At 45.6% G+C, this 21,481-nt stretch overlaps 1 protein-coding gene across 2 annotated transcripts in view; it reads right to left on the minus strand.

The window, feature by feature from the left end:
- Positions 1-2,428: 2,428 nt before the first annotated feature.
- FAM219A (family with sequence similarity 219 member A) overlaps positions 2,429-21,481 on the minus strand; it is a 59,543-nt gene continuing 40,490 nt past the window's right edge. The window contains exons 3-6 of one of the 2 annotated variants that reach the window (XM_083466317.1): positions 7,651-7,753; positions 5,287-5,367; positions 4,434-4,488; positions 2,429-2,732 (exon numbers count right to left, since the gene is read on the minus strand). In XM_083466317.1, the coding sequence (XP_083322443.1) occupies positions 2,577-2,732; positions 4,434-4,488; positions 5,287-5,367; positions 7,651-7,753 (395 nt within the window). In that variant the 3' untranslated portion in view covers positions 2,429-2,576. Of the gene's footprint in view, positions 2,736-4,433; positions 4,489-5,286; positions 5,368-7,650; positions 7,754-21,481 lie in introns of both variants that reach the window. The other variant, XM_083466316.1, reaches the window with a different exon arrangement.

The raw sequence follows: 21,481 nt of genomic DNA on the forward strand, positions 1-21,481 counted from the left end.
GGAAATGGCCCGAAGAAACTGCAATATAGCAGGATTGTTGGCAAGCTTTCTGTGGCAGCCGCATGGGCTTCAGTCAATACATTCAGCTTTCCTGATGGCAACACTGCATCACTTATTCTCCCCCACTCTTATATCCACCCCCCTCCTCAGAAAACATACAGACACAAAGCCTAGGAGCCAGGAGAAGCCAAAAGGTTTTTTTGTTTTGTTTTCTGTTTTATGTCTCTGCACTGACCTCACTAAAACTGTGCCACTACTGAGGATTTTGGTGAACAAGGAAAAGGGAACTGCTGTGGAATGCACAGACCAGGGGGAACAGCTCACAGGTAAGTAAAATGGCGTGTAGGACAAATATTTTCAAATCTCATCTCTTCTATGCACGCACGAAAAAGGTTAAATTCAAAGCGCAGCCCTTCTTGTCACAATCCAAAAGGCTGGTGGAAAATAGTAAGAAAAGAAAAACTAGGGATTGTGCATTAACAATTTAAAATATGGTGTGCAAATTAAATATGGATTAGTTAATCTCTGGGGAGAAGCTCTTAAAAGGAATTAAAATGTGTTTTCCAAATCAATCATCCTAGGCCTAGGTATTATTTCTGATAAGGTAGTTTCACTCCAGGTTCAGAGTTTTCAGTCTCTGCTGGGCTGCTATTCACCACTTGCACCTCATCTGTTGCTGTGTTTAGGTCTTAGCCATCTCCCTTAATTTCAAACACCTAGCTCAGAACCCAAACTCCTGACGGCATTTCCCTACCCCCAAATCTCAATGAGGCAATCTTTGTTTTCATTTGCAACCCTTCCTGCTCCTTATTTCTCCTGGTCTGGAACAACAAATGGGAGTGACAGTGGCCTTTCAACCAATACTCTTCTGGAAAGAGCAGAGATCACTCTGCATATTGACACAAGGACGACCTGCACGGAATCCTGGGATATGTAGTCTCCCCAGGTGACAATACTGCGTTGGATGGGAGGAGACTGAAATCCACTTCTTTGTTCTCTAACAGATTTGTGGCAATTCACAAGCACAGCTCCAGTGGAAAGTCTACATGGGGCAAGAAACTTGGCTTTCCGAGGAACAGGGCAAACCAATCTGTCGTGTGCTTATGGCGTTCGAAGCTTGGCCAATAGAGCCCTCTAAAGAGGTAGAGTATCAAATCATTTTTTTTTTTAAAGGCTCACCTGTTTTGTTACAAAGCTTGACACAACCTGAGTTAGCAAGCAGAGTAATACGGGAGTTAATCAAATCTGCCAATTTGCTTCTGCATGCCTCCATCACCACTGATGGTCTGTGGCCATACAAATGCTGGAGAAGTTTCCCAAGCACCAAACTGGCTAGCCATGCTGATAACTGATGGGACACATCTCCGGGCACCAGTCTGTTAACGATGGCAATGTGATTCTGGTGTCAAGACATGATGAGCAGCAGAAGCAAGGACGGTCCCTTTCCCTCCCTGGCTTAGAAGTTTCACTTTGTGGCAATCGAAACACCTGGCTCTTGGGAGCTGAAGAGCCACTCACGAGTTTGGGTGTGTGTTTGGGGAGCCAACACCTTAAGATCAATCTCTTGCATGCGCAGAGCACACACAGCCTTTGGGATTAGCTCTACACAACGCCAGGCCATGAAAGGGCAGAAGCTTGACCAACACAGCCTGTGTGGTCCCTGGAGCCAGAAAAATCTCATTCCGCTAACGCACGCAGGGGCACACAGCCAACAGCAAAGCATCTCTTTTGTTGCCATTAAAAGGGTATGGGTACACAGACTTTGTCTCAAAAGTCATACAAATGCTTCTCAACTCCCATTCATGGGAACTTCAGGCAACACTTTAAACCTGATAAACTACATGGTGTTTTGCTTTGCTTTTTTACAATGACAGGCTGGTATTCAGGATTGCAAACACAAGCAAAGGACAAATAAGGGTAGACTTGATTTTTCAGTAAATGTTCTCTTATTAGGCTGTGCAATGCATTATCCTTTGCTTAATGCTTCTTATTTGGAAGCACATTGCAAATGCAACTTTTCTTGCCATCTGCATCTAGTCTATAATCAGTATTTTTTTATGTTGATTCTTCCTAGCTGACTAGATCTTCCCTTCCTGTACTTCACTCCTGATCCCACCTCCTTATTCAGGGCCAGTCCATCACAGAAGACGTAGGCTCCCCAGGATTGATTCCAGCTCATTCTTTCATTTCTGGTCAGAGACTTTTGCGTTTCAAACTCTGATTCCAACTCTTGCCCGCTAGAGTGAACTTGGGGAGGGCTCACTGCAGCAGCCACATCTGATCTCCTCCACCCCCTCCAAACTCCTGTATATGAATTTTACAAGCTGAGCCCAAGTCCAAAGGGATCCAATGGGCTTTCCAGACCAAGGAGCCGTATCTGGTTCACTTACTGTAGTTTTAAAATAAAAATGAGAAGAGGATCATAAAATGAATAATATATATATATATTATTTTTTGGTTTCTCCTGGCTCCATGAACACAAAGAGGTGCACGTCCTACCATAGGAGGAAGCAATGGCTGTTAAGTTTTACAGTTATAGTGGAAAGCACTGATCAACCCTTGCCAGGCTTCCCTCATTACTGGATGTGGCAGGCAGTGGAGGAGGTGGCTTGACAGCACATGCAAGTGGGGTTGACCGACTTCGGAGGGATGAGGTCGAGGTCCTCGTCATCTGGGATCTCATCTAACCGGTAGCCATCCTTTAGCAGCTGGATGTTCAAGTCCTGGTTGATCTGCTGCAGACAAAGAGTCAACGAGTCAAGGAACTGACAGTCCAACATCATCTCCCATACCCAACATGGCTGAACGGCAATGGCCTGGTCCATTTTGAAAGAGACAAGTGCTAAGAGGGAAGCCGCAGCTCTGCACAAGGTGTCAAGTTCAATTCACAGCTTCTCCGATTCGCAGGAGGAAATCCTCCTGCCTGAGACCCTAGAAAGTAACCAGGTGAGGCTGAAATTACTGGGGCAAAGATTTTTCCCAGGTCTGCTACCAGAGAACCAAATGGATATGGAACATGACTTACTGATGTCCCTTCACATGTCAAAGAAAGAAACAACTTTCTGACTTTTAGAAGACATCTGAAAGCAGCTCTGTTTGGGGAAGTTTTTAATGTTTGATGTTTTATGGTGTTTCTACTGTTCTTCTGGGAGCCGCCCAAAGAGGCTGGGGAAACCCAGCCAGATGGGTGGGGTCTAAGTAACAAAATTATTATCATCATTACAGGCCTCCTAACTTACTTTTACTTGAAATTTAAGCATGGTTGCCAAAGTTTCATTGACAGTTACTCATTTTTATTACCAACTCTGCTTTGGGTGTGTGTGTGTAATCCAACTAACACGCCCCATTAGGACAAGGATTTTCACTTATGCGGTGGGACACCCTCACCCCCAGCGTGCACCCTGAGTCTTCCTCAGAACTGCTCCAGAGGCTTGGAGGAATCCCTAGAGCAGATTTAGCGGGCATGTGATGGTGGAATTCCCATTTGCAAGCGGAAAACATTGAGCTGATGTGTCACTTGTCTACTTTGGAGACAAGAGTACAAGACATAGGACGCACCAGATGATAAGACACACCTAGTTTTGGGAGGAGGAAAACAAGAAAAAAAAAATTCTGAATCCCAGAATCCAGAACAGCAAGAGGGATCTGGCTTCTGGGATAGCCTCTTGCTGTTCAGGCTTCTGGGATAGCCGCCGAAGCCTCTCCCGGGCAGCGGGATGAAGGCTCCCCCTGCCCAGAAGAGGCTGCGGGCGGCTAAGCTGCCCTCTGTCCCTTCCCCCCACCTCCCGCAAAAGCCAGCCAAGAGCCGTGCGCTCTTTAAAGGGAGCATGGCTCTTGCAGGCTTTTCTACAAGGTGGGAGAAGGATAGCCTGTTAGTGATGGCTGCTCCCTTTAAAGAGTGTGCGGAGCTGTTCTGGCTTCTGGGATAGCCCGCGAAGCCTCCGCAGGGCAGTGGGGTGCCTTCATCCCGCTGCCCTGCAGAGGCTTTGCACAGCTAAGCCAGAAGCTAGAACAGCGAGAGGGAGCGCTGCGCAGTGCCTGCATTCGCTCCATAAAACGCACACACATTTCCCCTTACTTTTTAGGAGGGAAAAGGTGTGTCTTCTAGAGTGAAAAATATGGTAGTCTGACAATAACATTTTTGGTAACACCTGAGATTTGAATGAGCTACATAGGGGTCCTATCCCATCAAGGTGTTGGCCTTAGGCTTCTTTCACTTCTGTGATAAAACTCTATAAAAGGTCTTCTCAGGCCACTCTCTGGATTTGGGCTGCAGAAATACAGGGACGATTGGTTGCTTCAGCGAAAGAAAACCACCACTAAGGGATACTGCCTTTGTAAAAACAGCAGTCAGAAATTTGCGTCCCTTCGGGAAAGAGAAAAATATTTCTAAATCTTACTAAGGGGAATGAATTGAAGGCACAGGAACTCACCTCAGCTGAAGAATATCCCGAGGAGGAATATCTAGACATGTCAAAGTCGTCATCACTGCAGAGGAAGAAAAAGCGCAATGAGGAAAGAGGACTCAGTGAGTGAGAGAGAGGGACCCTCCAGAGCTCACTGGCCATATCACTCTTGTTCACAGAGTGAACATGCAGGCAGATTTGCAGGATCCATCAACAGCAGCACCTGCTTCCAAGAGTGGCCACCCAGATGCCTGCAGGTAGCACTCAAGCAAGGCATGCCAGGTGATGCCTTTCTTCTCTTGTTGTTCCTCACACCTAACACTCATTCAGAAGGTACACTGGGCATGAGTCTAGGAGTGGCTACTGGCAGGCCTCCCCTAGAAATTTGGGCACCTCCGGAGGACCTGTTTATTGAGCATTCCTCCAGAGCTACTTGCACAAAGCTCACGTGGAAATTAGATTACAACCTGGTTTTTACTGACCACCCCCATTTCTTTTGCAACAATGAGCAGGCATCTCGATTTACATATGAGGTCTCCCCGTTAATCATTCTTTCATTCCACACTGTTCAATGCATTATGACTTCAACTTTCCTATCTGCAAGAAGTCAGGCTCTTTTTGCAAATGGATTTGTTGTGTTAGGAAGACAAGCATTTTAACCCACTTAAACTGGATTTAATTTCCCAATAGGCAACTGAATCCCTCCTGTGAAATACAGACAATAAATAAAATTTCACGTTTTAGCTCTGGAGACTGAGAAACTTTGCCATGCTGGCCGGGCAAATTTGATTTGATCACAGTGGTATGTAAAATAGGAAAAGGTTCTCAGGAGATTTCCAAGAGAACAACTGTCTTTTACTGGAATCATCTGAATCTATACCTGTCTGTGTCCAGTGCTACCAATGGCTTTTCATCAGGACTCTGGTCTAATGAGGAATAGCCTTTATTGGGAACAACCAGCCTGAAATGAAAAAGAAAACATTATACATATCACCATGTAAACATTGAAAGCAGAAGTTAAGCAAGGAGCAAGGGGTGTGTGAAGCTGTTCCTTTAGTTTCAGAATATCAGAGGACCTAGTATGGCAGGATGTGGAGATTAGGTAGAAGCTGTGGAGAGAAATGGTAGGAATCTAGTTCTAGGGATGCTGTAAAAGGAAGCATGAAACATCTGGGAAATATGGTCAGCTCTAGTGAATCCTTACAGAATACAGGGAAGACTGGTGTGAGTAGTACATAGCCCCCTATTTCCAACTACAATCTGAGTAACCCTCAAGGCATCAAGATTGTTGTTGTTTAGTCGTTTAGTCATGTCTGACTCTTCGTGACCCCCTGGACCAGAGCACGCCAGGCACTTCTGTCTTCCACTGCCTCCCGCAGTTTGGTCAGACTCATGCTTGTAGCTCCGAAGACACTATCCAACCATCTCGTCCTCTGTCGTCCCCAACATCAGGGTCTTTTCCAGGGAGTCTTCTCTTCTCATGAGGTAGCCAAAGTATTGGAGCCTCAGCTTCAGGATCTGACCTTCCAGTGAGCACTCAGGGCTGATTTCCTTAAGAATGGATAGGTTTAATCTTCTTGCAGTCCATAGGACTCTCCAGAGTCTCCTCCAGCACCATAATTCAAAAGCATCAATTCTTCGGTGATCAGCTTTCTTGATGGTCCAGCTCTCACTTCCATACATCACTACTGGGAAAACCATAGCTTTTACTATACGGACCTTTGTTGGCAAGGTGATGTCTCTGCTTTTTAAGATGCTGTCTAGGTTTGCCATCGCCTTTCTCCCAAGGAGCAGGCGTCTTTTAATTTTGTGACTGCTGTCACCATCTTCTGTGATCATGGAGCCCAAGAAAGTAAAATCTCTCACTGCCTCCATTTCTTCCCCTTCTATTTGCCAGGAGGTGATGGGCCCAGTGGCCATGATCTTCGTTTTTTTGATGTTGAGCTTCAGACCATATTTTGCGCTCTCCTCTTTCACCCTCAATAAAAGGTTCTTTAATTCCTCCTCAATTTCTGCTATCAAGGTTGTGTCATCTGCATATCTGAGGTTGTTGATATTTCTTCCGGCAATCTTAATTCCGGCTAGGGATTCATCCAGCCCAGCCTTTCGCATGATGAATTCTGCATATAGGCATCAAGATTAGACTACTGTAATCTGGTAGCCTCTTTGGAAGCTGAATATTTGAAGGACTCCCTCCTCTATGAACCTGACTGATAAGATCTTCGTTTGCCCCCCACTTATGGAATGTTCTCTCCAGGAGGCTCGCCTAGTGGAGCCTTCCAGGATTTATTTATTTTATTCCATAAAATTCCAGGATTTATTTATTCCATAAAATTTATACACCACTTGACTGTAAAAAAACAAAACACCTTCAAAGCAGTTTAAAAAAGGAATAGTGTACCACATCAATATTTTTCTTAATACCTATTTAAAATTAGTTAACTCCAATGATATTATCTGTTCATTTTATTTTTAAACATAATATTTTAGTACTGTTTGGTTTTCTGAATTCTAAGCTGTCTTTGACATTTTTTTTGGGGGGGGGGGGGAGCTACCACAAAGGAGCTTCCATGACTGAAAAAGATGCTCACACTTCAAAATTCTTCCTAAATCTTCACATTTGGAACAAAAAGAGTACCTCAAAAAATGTGTTATGGCATTAGCTTTCATGGACTATAATCCACGTCGTCAGGTACACAAAGTTGTTACCCACAGTGTGTGTGTGGGGGGCTGTCTCTTCCCTTCCTCCCCCCCCCACAAACACACAGTTGTGGGGTGTGTAAAGAACAGTGGGGCCAAATGAAATGCAATATCTGACATTCAATGACAATCACAACAGCAGAATTGGAATTAACATTGCCCTTAAATTGCTAAATTAATTTGACCTTTGTAGAGGAACAGGAAACCCTTTTCAGTAAGATTTTTCCATCCTTGTGGAGCTGAAATGTGCTTCAAAAGGCTGGACATTTTGCAGCTTTCTCACTTGTAGCTCTTACCTATACTAGGGAAAAGCTACAGAATTGATCTCTTTCCCAGGCAGACACAATTATATCAGCAGGTGCTGATTTACCTCTTAACTCAAGCAGAACTATGGAGTCGTTTAACCCATTTTCTAAGCTAGTGGCTATTGACAAAACTCTACTCCCAAAAGAGTTCTGCATGAACAACAGGGCATGCCTACCCAAACTGAAGTCCACTGGTATGGTTTACAAATTAAGCACTTGAATATTGTGAAGTGGTCTACCTTGTTCGTGCCATCACATTGTTCTTCTTGGGCTGTTGGTTAACTGGGCTCCCCATGTTTCCATTTTTCAGGGACCCCTTACGAGCCAGCTCCCTCTGTTTCTCTGCAGAAGGAAGGCAGACATTAACATCCAAGTTAGCGAGGCTGCTTCTCCTTTGGTGCTGATTAATTATAGCAAGGTTAGCCACAGACTATCAATCCCGTTCTCTGAAAATTATCCTACCACTTCCACATTCTTGGTGGGCTACAAAACATAGGAAACAAAGGATGCTTGCAATCTCATAGGAAAAGGGTCTTATGATTTTTGTTGTTTGGATGTGGGCTCCAGTGTGACCAAGTGAAAACTTTGCTTTGACACGCAGAACAGAAATGGTGCATTTCACTATTTGCGAAATACAATAAACCCGCAACTTATGCACATTTAATGTGTGCTCACTCAGCTTTACATGGGTGCCAAAAATATATATTAAAACATTTAGAAGGGGGACGGAAAGGAACTGACTCGGGACGTTGGCAACCCTGCCCACCAATGAACCCAAAGAGTTTTGACTTGACACGATTCTGGCTTTAGGTGTAACCTCCGGGACGTAACCCCCGTGTAAGTTACGGGCTTACTTTAGTAATTCCAAGGGTCATTTCAGAGGTGGTAGAATAATTTTCATAACCTCCATGGTTAGCCATGCACTGCTGGTCCTGGGCTGGAGGAAAATACTTGAAATTTTACTTACCCCCACACACGTTGTTGCCGTCTATAGCAGGGGTTGCCAACTTCCAAGAGACTGCGATCTACTCACAGAATTAAAAACTGGCAGTGATCTACCCCTATTTTTAGGGGTTCAGGTCAAAGTATTGGGGTTAAGGTTGCAGTTGTTGAGGTTTTTTTAGAGAAGGGGTTTGGAAGGATGAAGTTGCTTTGCTTATTTTAGAGAGGGGGGAGCGCTACATTTTTTAAGTATTTTGGGGAGAAAGAGAAACAGCAACTCACAAAAGGATCACTAGGGGAAAAACAGCCTCAGTCTGTAAACTCCGTCTTCCATTCTCCAACAATGGAGGGCAAGGCTGGAAGGGGACCAGGGATTGACCGCGATCGACAAAAACATTGCAGGAATCTACCAGTAGACCAGAATCAACCTGTTGGACACCCCTGGTCTATAGGAACAGGAACATAGAAATTGCTTAGAAGGTACCTGCACATTTTGCCCTATACCTTACTTTCTAGGAGGGCTAGAGACTTACTTTTTTTTTAAAAAAAGGTCAGGGACACCTGCCAAACAGCACTACTTCTACCGGTGTTGGTTGCTTTAGTGTATTGTATTAATCTGCATTTGTGAGCTACATTATAATAAAAATACTTGAAACGAGTTGTAAGGTCAAGGCTGTTTCTGTGTCAGTCTCAAGGAAGCATTGTCACATGCGACACATCTGACACAGAGTTAACACACCTTACATAAGCAACATGGATTCTTAGGTAATTTTCACACAATAGCACATCATTTCATTTGACTGACAGCTCAACACACAGCATTGTAAAGTTTTGCTCCAAACAAATGCGACATATGAAGAATTTTTAAGTGCCATGCAAGCAGATGAAAACAGAATGGTAAACTGAAAGAGAGGGTTGGTTTGAGACACAGAGAGAGAAGGCATCCTGTTCTCACCGTTCTGCGTGGCTTGTTAATAGGGAGGTGAAAGGAAGGGCAATGCAAGGCCTTCAGGCAATTACAAAGCCTTGCGCTTGTCTGCAATTCAACATCAGGAAAAGGACGGCGAAAGGCCACGGTTGTTTCCTGACCTGCTACGCTCTTTTGTTGGCAGCTTAAAGCCTTTCACTCAGAGGAGAAGCACAGCATTTAGTTTTTTTAGCATGATGCAGAATGCAGGAGGGTCAGCCCTGCGAGAAGAGTACCCTTCATTATGCCCTGCCATAAAAGGGATGGCAGTCGGTGAAGTAAAGTGATTTGTGTTGGCAAGAACTGCATCCAAATTGTGCTGCCAGTCATGCCTGTACCCCCTACCCCGGTTACATACTATATGAGACAGTTTTCCCTTCTAGCTGAAGCAAGAGCAACCATGATGAAGAAGCAGCTTGCCAGACTTAATTCCTCACTGATCTACGTACCAACTAGGTTCAGAGCAACTTACTTGACTTATTTGTATTTAGGAAATGCCTTAATCGCTTCCTACTAAGCTATATTATATTATTTGCTTTTCATTCAAATGAATATCAAAGCAGTGTACAAAACAGAACTCAATTGCAATACAATATGTAGCCAAACAAAAAACTAATAATGCTATACTATTCAACCACAACTGAACACCCATCCACATCCCTCCATTCAGAATCCCACCTTTGCCTAACAAAGACTAAATGAAAATAAATTTCAAATGGAAGCCATCTTCTACCTCATCTCCCGCCTGGAGCAGAACATTTGCTCCCTCCCTGCCTCACACCCAGGAGGCAGCCGGGTGCGTGTGTGTCTGAGCTCTGCACAGATAAGAAAGTTATCTCATCAATATAGCTCAGCCTGGTTATAAGATTATCAGAGCAACAATTATAACCTCCATGCCTTCCAAAGGAAAACAAAGAGCAAACATAGCAGGGAAGGGGAAATTGGATTAAAAAACAACTCCCACCTCACATGTTGTTTGGCCTGGTACTGTGCCCATCATTATGACAATTGGGGGGGGGGTGCATGCACTGCGCCAAAACTCGCTTCAACAGCCCCTTCCTAAGTCATCCAGTGTTGGGGGATAGGGGGCCAGCAGGCTTTGCGCTTCCTATTGCAATGGCTCCTAGATGACAGTTTCCTCTTTCCCATAGGTGAGGAGGACCATCTGTTGCTTAGGGATACCGTACTTAAAACTTGCATTTACACAAACCAAGTCTCGCTCTCATCTGCATAGCTCCACCCTAAACCCAAAACCAGGCCTGCTCTCATTTGCATAGCCCCACCCTAAACTCAAAACCAAGCCTGCTCTCATCTGCATAGCCCCACCCTAAACTCAAAACCAAGCCTGCTCTCATTTGCATAGCCCCAACCTAAACTCTGTTCTGGACACACTGGCATGATAGGACAGGACTGAGCCAACGAAGAATGACTCCTGCTCAGTCCCTTGTGTGGAGCACAGCATTACTACAACTGACTAAGGAACTGGTGTGTGGCTGCACAAGTCAAGCTTGGGGTAGAGCGGGGTATTGTTTTTGCTTGTCTTGATGCTATGAATTTTTTGTGATCCCGGGTGAAGAGCAGTATATAAATTTAATAAATAAATAAAAGCACATGGGACCCAACATACAGCTGCTCTTTCTTGCCTAACAGAACATAATTCTTAATGTTGGAAAACATGCTTCTCCAAAGACACACCCAAGGCAGCACTCTGCCAGCTGACTGCTGATGATGTTGTGATGTGTAGCTGTTCTTATTGCTATGAGCTGCTTTGAGAATCATTTGTGGGGGAGAAACAAATGAAGGGATGAGGATGAGGATGAGCTGCCTGCAGATCTGGAAGAGTCTGCTGTTGCATTCTGCTCCACCCCTCAATTAGCTAGGACCAAATGGGGGAATATTTTCCTTTTCAGGATATCCTATCCAAAAAACTTGGAGACTGCAGCAGCAAAGCCACTTTCTGAAAAAGCCAATAAGGTTAAGTGTCCCAAGAAGAAATTAAAAAACTATTTTTGTGCACATCAGAGCAATCAGATCAATAGATTGGTATTTAGGGAAATTATGTTGTTCCATTTTTCTTCAAGGTTCTTATTGCTTTTTATCACTTCAGTTAACCTGCTGAAAGAAGCCAATTCTAAACAGCACCCATGAGGCTTCTTACTTTCTCTCCAAAACAATTAAGGGTTCCTAAAAGGGGTTAAAGCTGTTTATCAAGCTACACCACGCTCTTGATCTAGCAGTTTTAAGAAATCGATTTGGACACAACACTTTGGTCTCAGCATCTTCATTTCTACTCTGAATAAAGAGAGTCAACACTTCTTTTATTCTCAGCATCAAAACAAGCATATCAAAAACGGAACTTTGAAAATGACATTTCTAAAGCCTATGTTGATAGATCACGGTTACAATTCAAAGAAAGTTTTGTGTTTAGACTGATGAGCCTTAAGCATTAATGCTTCTCTCCGAATTGTTCCCAGTGTATATAAAAGCGGGCTCTCAGCAGTGAAATGGCTACAAAACCCATCACTCAATGCCTCACCCCTTGCCCAGGCTCTCTTTAATTATATCCACAAATGCCTTACAAGCATGACTAAACGATATCCTGAATCTGCCAAGACCTCCATGGATGCAGCTTTTATCTCTGCCTGGGACAGCAGACACAGCCCTTGTGTGCTTATTTAAAGGGCACATGATGTCAAGAAAAACATGCTTTGTCCTCCCTGTTCAGAGAACATGTCCCACACTCAACCACTGTCGGCTACTGACATCCTGGCTCTGATTTCACAGGAGCAAAAAGATGCACTGCCCTTTTGACAAATGCCCTCTGGAAAACAGGGGAGAAGTTCTTGGAGAACACTCCCTCTTAGGATACAGGAGGATACCAATTTGAGATTTCTCTTGATTTGCATGTGCCGAGTCTCCTGTGGGGAAAGGGGAAGTCGAGTGGGAAACCACCAAGCTGCTCCAGCAACTCTCTCTGCTTTCTCCAGCAGCAAGTGGTGAAGCAGCAGAGCAGGCCTAATCACCAGTCCCGTTGGGTTCCAGCTAGAGCACAGCTCTGCCCCTTCACACAAAAAGAAACAGTGCTGCCCCTCTGTTCTCTGGAAGGCAGTGCCAAATTAAGGGGGCAACTGCAGTCAGGCCACTGGCTCACCTGTAGCAGGTTCTAAGAGTCTGCCTAGAAAGAGATTGTGTCAGGCAGGCAACATCCTTAAAGGATCAGCTCTATCACGGGCACCCCTTCACCAGCTCCCCCTCCTGCCCAACTGCAGTAGTAGTAGTAGTAATAATAATAATAATAATAATAATAATAATAATAATAATAATAATAATTTATTATATATACCCCGTCCATCTGGCTGGGCTTCCCCAGTCACTCTGGGCGGCTTTCAACAAAATATTAAAATACAGTACAGTGGTACCTCGGGTTAAGTACTTAATCTGTTCCGGAGGTCCGTTCTTAACCTGAAGCACCACTTTAGCTAATGGGGCGTCCTGCTGCCACCGCGCCGCCGGAGCCCGATTTCTGTTCTTATCCTGAAGCAAAGTTCTTAACCTGAAGCACTATTTCTGAGTTAGCGGCGTGTGTAACCTGAAGCGTATATGTAACCCGAGGTACCACTGTAATCCATCAAACATTAAAAGCTTCCCTAAACAGTACTGGGTTTTGTGTGCATGCGTCTATTCGTACTGCAATAGAACCTTGGTGCAGTTCTTATATTAGGGAAAGGCTATCCCATCTGCAAGGGATGAGACTGTGTCCTCAATTGTAAGCACCCAGTGAGTCTGCTGGCCATTAACATCCCTCTTCTTGGCTTGGTGGCTGGTGGCAGGTGGCCACACAACATGATGCCATCTCATCTTTTGAGATCCCAGGAAAGACGTTACTCTCTCTTCTCTTGTTAGATGCACAGAGCGGTTTATGAATCATTTATTCCAAAAGTATTGCAAGAACGTGACTCTAATTACATCCACTTCGATCAAAATGGACACAATTAGCATAACGATATTGTCAGGCACGCTGGGACACTTGGTCTTGTGCCCAACCTGATAGGAAGATGATTCTCCACAGAGAAGCTAGAGGCCGCTGCTGCCACCCTCCTTTTCCCGTCCAAGGTAGATTTGGGGGCCCTGGTGAAGGGGAAGGGGAATGAACATACACAAAGCATTGATCGTTTGCACACTCTTGCTTGCAGCACACATAAAATGATCCAGCCCCCCAGATGATATTTCTGAAGACTTTTCAAAGGCAGCAATCCAACCCAGATATTACCAAAGGACGAATAAGAGTGGCAAGATCAACCTGTCCAAGATCAAAAGCAGCTGGTACATCACAGCTGGTAAAAAGTGCTCTGTGCCAGACTCCACCGGCATCCGGAACAGAAGCTGGGTCTTGAAGCAGCCATTAGCTCTGAACTTAATCCCGATGGGGGAGTGCAACCCCAACCAGAACACTCCAAATATAATTTACATGATCAGCTAAACCTCCTACCACCAGCGTCTCTGCTTTGTTTCAATTGTGTTTATGAACCCTTTTTCAAGGATGTGAAAGAGGGGAATCAGGCAGTAAGCAGCTTACGTTACAGAGTTCCTAGCATGCTCGCAGAAGATATGCTGCAGTTAAACCACACGCCATCAGGAATTAAGTACTGAAATTTCATGTGCTGTTAAAGCACTAGTATGAGACAGGGATATCCAGTGTATTATTGGGGGATATGTCACCCTGTAGGTGCCGTGCGTGGTGAGGATGCCAGAACTCTATGTCCTACTCTCTTTTCATAGATGGTAATGAAGTCAGAACCCATAAAAATAAGAGCTTGATGTGAATATGTCCTTGGGTGTCCTTGAGACACTACATGCAAAACTCACACCGATCTTTTTTGGGGAGGGGGTATCATTTGTAGCAATATTCCCACCAGTCTTTTCTTCACACAATGCAGGCAATCACTCCCAAAGGAATGGGGTAGGGGAGAGGAGAAGGGTGGTGGCGAACACCACAAGTCACCCATTAACAAGAAGCCTGCTCTAGGCCTCCAGAGGTGAAAGACTAGGCATTAATCCAAAAGCTCATTCTCTCAGCCCAGGCTTTTGTAGGAAATGCAATCCAGGATCTAATTTTCAGTTTCACTTTCTAATGAAAGGAAAATGAATGTCAGCCCAGGGGATTCACAAGGGGGTCCTGAGGGAAAAGGCTAGGTTTGCCACGAAAATTAATCTTCTTTAGGGCAGGTGACCTTTTTAAAGAAGTGGAAGTGAAATCTTAACAAGTTTACCTGCTACTGGAGAATCCAAGATTACGGACCAAAATATCACCTTGGAAGAACAATATTCTCTCAGCACTTGGTAGAAAATCAAATAACTTAGGCAGCTTTTCAAAAAGAATTAAGACGCATTCATGGAGTGTAAGGTTATCGATGACTACTAGTCATGGCAGCTTTATGTTGCCTCTTGGATCAGAAGATGCACTTGAATGCCAGTCACTGAGGAACATGAACTGGAGGGGGCTATTAAGATCCTGTCCTGATTGTGGCCTTTCCCATTTGGGCAGCTGTTTTGCTACCGTGAGAATAGGATGCTGGAGTAGATGGGTCTCTGGTTGGATCCAGAAGGGCACTTCTTATGCCATTAACTACCATTTCAAACAGTATCATGTAGAAAACTATAGGATCACAAGAACTCTTGATATGCTATTTAAGAAACAGTGAACAAAATTATTGCTTCCCCCCATTAATATTGCTAAGAAATTAATTTTTGTTTATTCATGTACATATCACATTTTACAAGAAGTGGCAGCTATTTGTGGAATAACTTATTAGGCAGGAATTATAGTCCTCTTCAGGCTTTACCTGAACATGGTTAGAATCACCTTTCAGACCTCACCTTTCAATGCAAGAAGATCTAAAGCAGAGCCAGTGCAGAGGGTAAGGGAAGCATTAGGACAGAGATTGCATGTGTGAATCTTCCCACTTTAAGCTCACATGTGTTCACCCTGGCATGCCAGGAGGGGGCTTATTACACATAAGGAAATAAAATATTGCTCCTGATCACCCAGCATGTTCATACCTGGGGTGGTGTTAAAATCTAAAGAAAAAGCTAGCTCGCTCAGGTAGCAAAGGTGAATCTGAACCAGAGACTTTCCAGGTTCAAATTCATCATTCCACCCCACTAACTCTTGTTAATAGCACAAGATTTCCATATAAAATAAAATAGAGGGTTTGAACTGCGTACACTTCAAAGTCTCCCTGGCCACTCACCTGCATAACCCAATAGCATCCAAACCAAACCAATAAGAGCCTATTGCCAATCCCTGTTGGATCAGACTAAATGCCTTTATACTCCAGCATCCTGTTCTCACAGAGGCCAACTAAATGCATTTTAGAAGTCCACAGGTAGGGTCTGAATGCAACAGTGCTCCCTGCCTCCTTGTGCTTCCTAGCAAATAGTATTCAGAGGCATATGGCCTCTGATGGTGGTGTTGGTACACAGCCATTACGTCCATGCCGCTCACAACTAGGACAGCAGAACTGATTGGCCAGCAGCACTGAGAATGTGAGAGGGAGGATGGAGAAAACAGAAGAGAAGGAGAGAAAGAAAAGACAGGAAGGAGCATATCAAGCTGTTCAGGGAGGTTCCAAATGCGTTGGAAGAGGCTGCAGCACAGTGTTAGAGCATACATACTGAACGCAAAAGGTCTCAGTTTCAACCCCCAGCATCTTCAAGGAGGGCAAGGAAAGAAGCCACCGTTAATCAGTACAGACAATACTGTGCAATGGACCTCTGGTCTGACCCTGACCATGGGCTTCATGGATTTTTCAATGGGAGCTGATTACGGTCACCTGCAACTTGTTCCTACAAAACGGCAGTGCTCATGGCCCAGCTGCGGCAAACAGTAGGATAACAAGAACAAGCCCTCCCAGGGCCATTGGAAGAGCGAACAAGATAAGCTTGCAGTATTCCGCCGATCATTTATTATGAATACACCTGTGTGCCCCCCTCTCCTTTCCATTAAGGAGCGTTCAAGATGACTATGTTTCCATTAAAGTGACAAACACAATAGAAAAAACCCAGACTGAAGCATAGCGCCATTGTCATAAGGAAGGGAGAACACCATTACCAGCCCCACAATGCAACTCCACAGGAGCAGTTATCTCTTAACAATGCTCTGGGAGGGAAAAGGAACATTTATCACCCAGGAAAAGTGTGCATGGCATACTGCAACACTTTTTCACACAAGGAGTAGCATTTAAACACTATGATGATGGTGCTTGTAGGTCCACAAGAGCTGAGGCCTCCTCAGAAAGCCAGGCTCTCTCACAACCTCCCCTGGATCAGGAAGGATTTGCTGCCTAAAAACCTAAATAAATGGAGATGCATGAGAGTTAAAAGGCCTAAACTACGTCACAAGAAGGCTGGACTGTGCACCAGAGTGCATGAACAAAAGACAACCGCACAAAGCGCAAGCTCGCAGGTGCCTGGGTTTTAGTATGAGCTCACGCCCGCTCACACAGACATCTTGCTTAAGCTGCTGTATTTTGAGATTTCCTGTGAGTCACTCTGTGAACAATTCACTGCGGAATATAAAGCAACAGAAGAGCACTCTGGGGACCTAAGGTCAGGGGTGGGTGACCTTAAGCTCAAGGGCCCAATGTGGCCCTCCAGGACTCCCTATCTGGCCCTTGGAGCTTTTGTCAAGCCACATTGCATAATAGGGATGCAATGGAGGCAGCAAGGTTGGCTTTGTTGCCTTGCTTGGGAATATTTGGTAGCTGTGGGTGGTTACTCTTGTCATGAAGGCAAGGAGATACCAAGGAAATTGACTGTTGGATTGGGGGTGGGGAGAAGATGAGCTCCGAGTAGGACAGAACGTTCCCATCTCTTTCTGACAGTACAATTAAACACAGATTGTTTCAGTGGCCTGGTTCATTCACCACAAAAACCATGATACAATTGGGAATGTGCCACTTGGGTCCCTGCACAACTCCCCGAGTCTGTGTGGTTCCTGTGTAGCTCAAACAAGCCATATTATGACATGCCATCTGGGTCCAAATATTTGTTCTTTGTTTACTTCTGGCTTACTCCTTGTGGTTTGTTTGGAACAAAAGCAAACCATGGTCTGGGTTTAGTCCGGGGACCTGCGCAGTAAGGGAGAAGCACATTATAATGATGTGCAAAGAAGGCCGGTAGGAGCATGTCAGAGGCTTCATATACAAGGGACAAGTTCCTGAGCCTTGTGAAACTTAAGCAATTGTGCCAGGTACGTTGTATTCAAAAAATAAAAAACAACAACCCACAGGAACCTCTGGGTATAGGGCGGTATATAAATTCAATAAATAAAATAAAATAAATAAATAAATTTGAGGTTTTCCATAATTTCCTATTCCACATGGAGCACTGCCACAGGTAAGTGCTTTCAGCATCTTGTATACAAGCATGATTGATGTCTGAACAAGCCTATGGAGGTAATAAAGTAAGAAACAGAACAAAAGATGCTGAAATTGGATTTCAGCTTCACTGCTCAGGGCTGTGGGAACTGCTTCCAGGGACAGCACAGGCTCTTTTGAGGAGAAAGCAAGCAGGTTGCTTCTATGAACTGGAGCAGAGAAGCTGTAAGTTAGGGCCTCCAAATATCGTGGAAATTCAGCTCCCAGCATAACCAACAGTAAGGGATGCTGGAGGGCCACAAATCCCCCACTTCTAATCTAAGAATGTACACAGTATAAAGCCCTAAGCAACACAGGGAACCCTAAATTTGTTCCTTTCACGTCTACTCCACCCACGAGAGATAGCACTTTTCGTTGATGGGGTAGCATTTTGGCTTCTACAGATGCTTATTCTCTGCCGTAAAGGAAGAGAAAGGGTTAAAGGGGAATTAGAGTCCCTTAATCGAAGAGAACCGTCCCTGTTTAATTCTGAGGAGAAGGAGAGCTGCAGCTTTAGAGACAGGAGCTAGAAGCCGAGCAGGTAAATTATAGCATCCTTCAGAAGAATCCGCCCAGAAAGCCTGATTCCAAAAATAGCTAATCAGCATTAATTGCCCCATTACGGAAGATGCTAGGGAAATTTCAGTACTCAAGAAATCAACAAGAGATACCACACAAATGGCATTGATTTTTCCAGTCATTTATTTAGAAAAAGAATAGTAGAAACCAAAACAGCCTAACAAGGATTGAGCACACTCAGTGCTATGGAATGCTGACCCACTGCTGGGTGGGGGGCGGGGAGGGCTGAAATCTGGGTCAGAGATGGGAGGGGGAGAGTGGGCTGGGGTGGAATTGGATGGAACGGCTGAGTTCTGAACACCAGCACTCTACACAGCAGTATTATGTTGCAGGTTCCACTTACACCAACTCTAAAACGTTCCATTTAGCTCTTGTGACTAATAGCTGCAGATATTGCCTATTCTCCACAAATATGTCTGATTCCTTCTGAAAGCTATCGAAGGAGTGCTGATCCCATGGCAGCAAATTCCATACATTGTGCCTTAATGTGAAGTGGAGGTTGCAAAGGGCACATAGCTCAGTCTTCCAACATGCCACTGCCTGAGGCAGCTGCCTCACTATGCCTTATGGGGGACCTGACGCTGACCCTGGAAAACTGAGATTTCATAAAGATTCTGAGTATGTCCACAGCATATCCAGAAATTGTATGTACCAGTGTATTTCCCCCCCTTCTTTGTGTCTTTTCAAGGTTTTGGCATACTTAATAATTCATGCCACCAAAAACTTTACTATTTTACTGCCCAATCTAACTCCAGATGATTTATAAGCAGAATGCAGCAATCCCAAAGGGGATGCAAATGGGTGTGTGTGTAATTGTTCACTTCCCACCACTGTGAAGGTAGTCTTCTTACCTTTCTTTGATTCTTGTTTAGACAGTTACCTATTCGTAATCTAGCTTTACTAGTGCAATTCACTGAGCGCAGATATCATGCAGAGAGGCCTGCAATTCCCCAGTGTCATTTTTAAGTTTGGTGATACAGTGGTTGCCTAATCTTCAAATAGAGACACGGGTGGCGCTGTGGGTTAAACACAGAGCCTAGGACTTGCCGATAAGAAGGTTGGCGGTTCAAATCCCCACGACGGGGTGAGCTCCCGTTGCTCGGTCCCTGCTCCTGCCAACCTAGCAGTTCGAAAGCACGTCAAAGTGCAAGTAGATAAATAGGTACTGCTCCGGCGGGAACGTAAACGGCGTTTCCGTGCACTGCTCTGGTTTGCCAGAAGCAGCTTAGTCATGCTGGCCACATGACCCGGAAGCTGTACACCGCCTCCCTCGGCCAATAAAGCAAGATGAGCGCCACAACCCCAGAGTCGGCCACGACTGGACCTAATGGTCAGGGGTCCCTTTACCTTTTTTAATCTTCAAAGAAGCAGGCTGATTTTCCTGATGTTTCACATTTTTGTTACCAGATGGACCATTACAGGTTTCTTATGCTATCAAATCCATTTCTGAACTTTACTCTGGCTGTTCAAAGGCATTACAGTGGTGCCTCGCAAGATGAAAAGAATCCGTTCTGTGATTCTCTTCGTCTAGCGGTTTTTTCCGTCTTGCGAAGCAAGCCCATTGAAGGATTAGCGGATTAGCGCTATTAGCGGCTTTTAGAGGCTTTTAGCGGCTTATCTGCTGATCAGATCAGCTGATAAGCGGCTTAGCGGCTTAGAAAAAGGGGGGGGGGAGGAAAAAAACCCCAGCAGGAACTCGCAAGACATTGTAGTCTTGCGAAGCAAGCCCATAGGAGATTCGTTTTGCGAAGCACCTCCAAAACGGAAAACTATTTCGTCTAGCGAGTTTTCCGTCTTGCGAGGCATTCGTCTTGCGGGGCACCACTGTATTTAACCACCAACTTGAATGCCTTTGAAAAGGGATTAGACAAAATTTATGGAGGAAAAGACTCCATGATGGCTATGCTCTGCCTCCATGTCTAAATCCCAGTTGCTGGGAATGTCTTGTGGGGAAAATGCTGTTGTAATCAGGTCCTGCTTGCCAGTGGCGTAGCGTGGGTTGTCAGCACCCGGGGCAAGGCAAGTAATTTGCGCCCCCTAACCCGTGGATTTGCGCCCCCTAACCCTAACCCCCAGATGTTGCGCCCAGTACAGCCGCCCCCCCCTGCACCCCCCACGCTACGCCACTGCTAAGGGGACAAGGAACACGCGTGGGGTGGGTGGAGAAGGATGTGGCTAATAATGCAGGAGGGGGGTCTAAGGGGAAAAGGAGCTCGCATGGGGTGGGTGGAGAAGGAGCTTTTCGGAGAGCTGAGGGGGGAGGGGGGAGGGAAAGAGCACTGTTGCTTTAAAGGAGCCAACCGGACAGCAGCCACTTACAGCAGTGTAAGCAGCTCCTTTCCTCTCCCGCTTTGCTCCTTCTCTCCCTCTTTGCTGCTTTACACAGCTAATGGCCCAAGTCCTGCTCAGCGGATCAGCTGAGACGCTGGAGAATCGTAATTTCCCCCTCTCCCTCATCCCGTGCCCTCCTGTCTCCAGCAGCCTTTTTAAAAACTTTTTTACTGGTTTTCACTGCGCTCGTGGCTCAGAGCCCTCCTGTGCCCTGCCGTCCCTCTGCAGCCTCACTGCTCCGTTTAGAGAGCGCACGGACCTTTGCTAGCTGAGGCTGCAGCAGCTGTTGCTGGCTACGCAGCGCTTTTCCCGGCTCGCTATGGCTCCCGTCTGTCCCTCCTCGCGTGTAAGCGGCTGCTGCCCGCTTTGCTGGCATGGCTCTCCTTCCCTCCCTCCTCCTCAGCTCCACCCCCTCCTCCTGGCTGTAAAGCAAGCATGAGTGCATTCGCTCTGTAACACGCACAGGCATTTTCCCTTCCTTTCTAGGAGCAAAAAACCTCCTCCTCCTCCCGGCTTTGCTGCTGCTGCTGCTGCTGCTGCTGCTGCGCGGCTCTTTTCCTCCACCGACGGCGCGCTGCGCCTTGGAGAGGTTCCCGCTTCCTCGAGGGGGGCTGGCCAAACGCGCCCCCCAAAATGTTGCGCCCGGTGCCGCCGGCACCCCTGGCACCCCCCACGCTACGCCACTGCTGCTTGCTAGCTTCCCATAGGCACCTGGTTGGCCACTGTGAGCACAGGATGCTGGACTAGATGGGCCACTGGCCGGAGGCTTTTCTTATGTTATTAGCATTTCACAGAGTTTTTTCGGGGGAGCGGGGTGGTGGTTGGTGGGTTCAT

Source organism: Podarcis liolepis (genome assembly GCF_965112155.1).
Source record: "Podarcis liolepis genome assembly, chromosome: 11".
Classification (NCBI taxonomy): domain Eukaryota; kingdom Metazoa; phylum Chordata; class Lepidosauria; order Squamata; family Lacertidae; genus Podarcis; species Podarcis liolepis.